We start from the raw sequence: 4312 nt of genomic DNA on the forward strand, positions 1-4312 counted from the left end.
AGAATAATAAAAAAATCACCACCAAAAGCTTAAAATAAAATTTATGCAAAAAAAAAAAAGAAAAGAAAAAACATTTCAAGAAAACCAAAAGCTGAATTGTAGGCTGACTAAAAAAGAAAACCTAAAACCTCAAGGACAAAGGACAAAACTGATAGAAGGACTAATTTAATTTATAGTTTATCTTTCAGGACTAATTTAATTAAACAAATTATTCAAAAACAAAAATAAAGATCGTGTAATCTTTTAGAACGAATTTGAGCATTAACCCCTCATTTGGTCTCCTTTAATGAATATATTGTGTAGAACTGCTGGCGGTACATTATCTGGAAATGGTAGTGCTGCATGCAAACAATATCATAATATAAATTAATTTATTAAGAATTATATATGAGATCGAGGAAAAATAAATTGCGCTTTGAACTACACAAATTAAATTAGTAAGCATGCTAATTTAATTTATAAAAAACTAGTAACACTATTCAAAAGAACTTATTGTAACATTATTTTATTTGAAGTATAAGATGCATGTAAAAAATAAATAAAATAAGATAATTTGTTTTAAGATTTTATTATTTTCATACAATTAAGAGTTTTAAGATTTTATTTGTATAAATTATATACATATATAATAATAAGATAATTTATTTAACTTTTTTTTTTGTAATAAAAACCATTATATTATTGGTTTTATCTTTATATATGTATCTTCTATTGAAACTATATAGAACTTATTTTCATCTCAATTTATTTTCCTTATTAGTTTTTTCTTCCTTTTTTTTTTGTCGTGGAATGCTAGACAGTCAATTTAGGTGTTTCAACTTCTGTATGATTATCTACTAGACTCCAATGCTTTATTATTTTCAAATACAGCAACCTTCCCTTATCATTAATTTTGGACTTTGGTGTCATAAATTTTTTAGGAACAGTATAGGTAACAAACAAGATTTTTGAACAATGTGCAAACAATGTGAATTAGTAGGGTTAAAAGAGTAAATTTAATTAATAGCATTAAATTAGAGTGTTGTATATTTTCATTTGATTGGTAGTTGTTCATGTTGTTCAAAATTTTCATTGTCCCCCTAGCACTTCCCAATTTTTTATCATAGTCAAATAAATAGTTTATCAATCTGGTTAGATGAACAATATAAAATACAAACAATGTGAATAATAAGCCATAGTTTAGATCTATTAACTATTTAATTTCACTTTTTAGTCCTTGCCTCAGTTGGATGATGACGTGTCACGTTAAGTGCTACGTGGCAGGTCAGTGACACGTGGCACTTGACATGTAAAAAAAAATTTTACTAGTCAAAATAGTCCTTGAAAGTCCAGACATAAGTCATTTTCATCCTTCAAATTTTAAAAATTACTCAAACTAGTCCTTATATAATTTTTTTATTTTTCTTTATAATATTAAATTTAAAATATTTTTTGATACTACTAATTTTAATAGAAATGTAATTGACAAACAAAATATTAGTAATTGTATCTTTTCTTCTTAAAAGGATGAAAATGACTTACGTATGGACTTTAAGGACTATTTTAACTAATAAAAAACTTTTTTACATGTCAAGTGACATGCCACGTGTCACTGTCACGTCATCATGCTACGTGACACTTAACGTGACACGTCATCATCCAACTGATAGAAGGACTAATTTAATTTATAGTTTATCTTTCAGGACTAATTTAATTAAACAAATTATTCAAAAACAAAAATAAAGATCGTGTAATCTTTTAGAACGAATTTGAGCATTAACCCCTCATTTGGTCTCCTTTAATGAATATATTGTGTAGAACTGCTGGCGGTACATTATCTGGAAATGGTAGTGCTGCATGCAAACAATATCATAATATAAATTAATTTATTAAGAATTATATATGAGATCGAGGAAAAATAAATTGCGCTTTGAACTACACAAATTAAATTAGTAAGCATGCTAATTTAATTTATAAAAAACTAGTAACACTATTCAAAAGAACTTATTGTAACATTATTTTATTTGAAGTATAAGATGCATGTAAAAAATAAATAAAATAAGATAATTTGTTTTAAGATTTTATTATTTTCATACAATTAAGAGTTTTAAGATTTTATTTGTATAAATTATATACATATATAATAATAAGATAATTTATTTAACTTTTTTTTTTGTAATAAAAACCATTATATTATTGGTTTTATCTTTATATATGTATCTTCTATTGAAACTATATAGAACTTATTTTCATCTCAATTTATTTTCCTTATTAGTTTTTTCTTCCTTTTTTTTTTGTCGTGGAATGCTAGACAGTCAATTTATGTGTTTCCACTTCTGTATATATGATTATCTACTAGACTCCAATGCTTTATTATTTTCAAATACAACCACCTTCCCTTATCATTATCTTTGGACTTTGGTTTCATAATCTTTTATCATGGTCAAATAAATAGTTTATCAATTCCGTTAGGGAACAATGAGAAATATAAAAAACATAAACAATAAACTATATTTCAAGCTCACTTATTATTCAATTTTATTTTCATTCTAAATTTATTATTTTTATTTAATTTCATTTTGACCTAATTATATCCCCTTCTAACTCAAATTTTCTTTTTACCACAGTCAACCGTTTGTCACCTGCTTCAACGCGCAGCCCCCTCGCCCGCGAGGAAATTCCTGAAATTATTCTTCTAAAAAGGACAGCTCCCAAAATATATTATCATAATGGGATCAATAAGTAATAATTACACTTGATTTGAATGGAAAGATGACTAATATAAGTATATATATATACATATATATATATATATACAATGATGGAAATTCAGGTGCAGTCAACTTCACGCTGTAACAGCTTAGACCACCTGCTAGCACGATATTATCCGCTTTAGTACACAAGACCTCAAGATAGGGAGAGGTATCGACACCCTTATAAAACATGCTTTATTCCCCTTAACTAAATGTGAAATCGACTGTACTTGAGTCTTCACCTTTTCTTTTATCAATTTGAAATTTTAAGTGAAGTAATTTGATGACAAAAGGATAGCTTAAAGCTGCTCAAGAGGCTGTCTTGAAGGGGAAAAAAATTGAAAAGAAGAAAAAAAATAAAAAGGATATCCCAAAGTAGAAAAAAAAAACCCTCTCTTTTCGAAGATTTGATCTCTTCAACTCAGTTTCTTCCACTTCTTAAATCCTTACCCAGCTTCATACCCTACTCTTTAATTAGCTTGTTACTCCTCCCACAATCTCAATCTTTTTTTTTTTTGGATCTGTTGAGCTTAGACGTAGAATTATTAGAAATTATGCATTGTAGATTATATTCATAAAATTTTATATTATTATGAAATCATTTGAAATACTCTTTTCATAAATTAAAATTGACGCTTATAGAAATATTGAAAAGTACACTATACTATGAGTATGAGTTTTGGAATATAATCCTGTTGATGTTTAAATTTTATAAAATCATTACAAATAATAGTCACAATATATAGATTATTGTAATTCAATGGCAGATTGGATTAATAAAAATTATTTTCTATAAAGAAGACAAAATTGTGTAACTTTACTTAGCATTACCACATGATAATACCATTGAATTTGAACTCCAACTCATATATTTATTTTATTGTAACTCATCATTTGCTAAATGATGTATAAAATACAATAATACATAATATATTGATACAGTAATTGATCAACTTCAATTCTTGTCCCGCAGATATTTTTGTCCCTAACCATTGAAAAATGCTTTTAAGTCCCTGACCTTCACAAAACTTGGACGGATCAGTCCCTCTGTCTAAATACCTCCGTCAGGGACTGATCCGTCCAAATGCCTCCGTCAGAGACTCATCCGTCCAAATTTTGTGAAAGTCAGAGACTTAAAAGTATTTTTCAATAGTCAAAGACAAAAATATTTGCGGGACAAAAGGTGAGGACCTCTTTTTCTCTATTTTTTATTATCTTACTCTCAGTGAGCTTGATAATTTCTTCCTCTGGAACATGAACTCTTTTGAAAGTTTGACCAGTCTTCTTTTCCCACAAAGATAATAATTCCAACTGAGTAATTATATTTCCTTCGGGTCTATATATAATTACTCGATTTTCAGCTCTTGGATCTGTTGCTACTTTGAGAGTGTAAGCAGCCACATCTTTTTCGTAATTTAATACAACTGCATGCAAATTAATTAATATAATAAGATCTTATTAAATCCGATTTTATGAAAAATTAATATATATTTAAGGTTAATTAATAATATTTTATTTTTATTATTACCCTTGGCTTGGCCAGTGCCATAAAGGGTAATGTGAGGGAGGGTAGTTTAGTT

The 4312-nt window shown here is 27.2% G+C and overlaps 1 protein-coding gene across 1 annotated transcript in view; it reads right to left on the minus strand.

Moving 5' to 3' along the window:
- LOC107611746 (isoeugenol synthase 1) overlaps positions 1746 to 4312 on the minus strand; it is a gene marked incomplete in the record, with an annotated part of 6143 nt that continues 3576 nt past the window's right edge. The window contains 3 exon segments of the mRNA XM_016313641.2: positions 1746 to 1832; positions 3953 to 4156; positions 4261 to 4308. Of these exon segments, the coding sequence (XP_016169127.1) occupies positions 1756 to 1832; positions 3953 to 4156; positions 4261 to 4308 (329 nt within the window).

Source organism: Arachis ipaensis, chromosome B08 (assembly GCF_000816755.2).
Source record: "Arachis ipaensis cultivar K30076 chromosome B08, Araip1.1, whole genome shotgun sequence".
Lineage (NCBI taxonomy): Eukaryota > Viridiplantae > Streptophyta > Magnoliopsida > Fabales > Fabaceae > Arachis > Arachis ipaensis.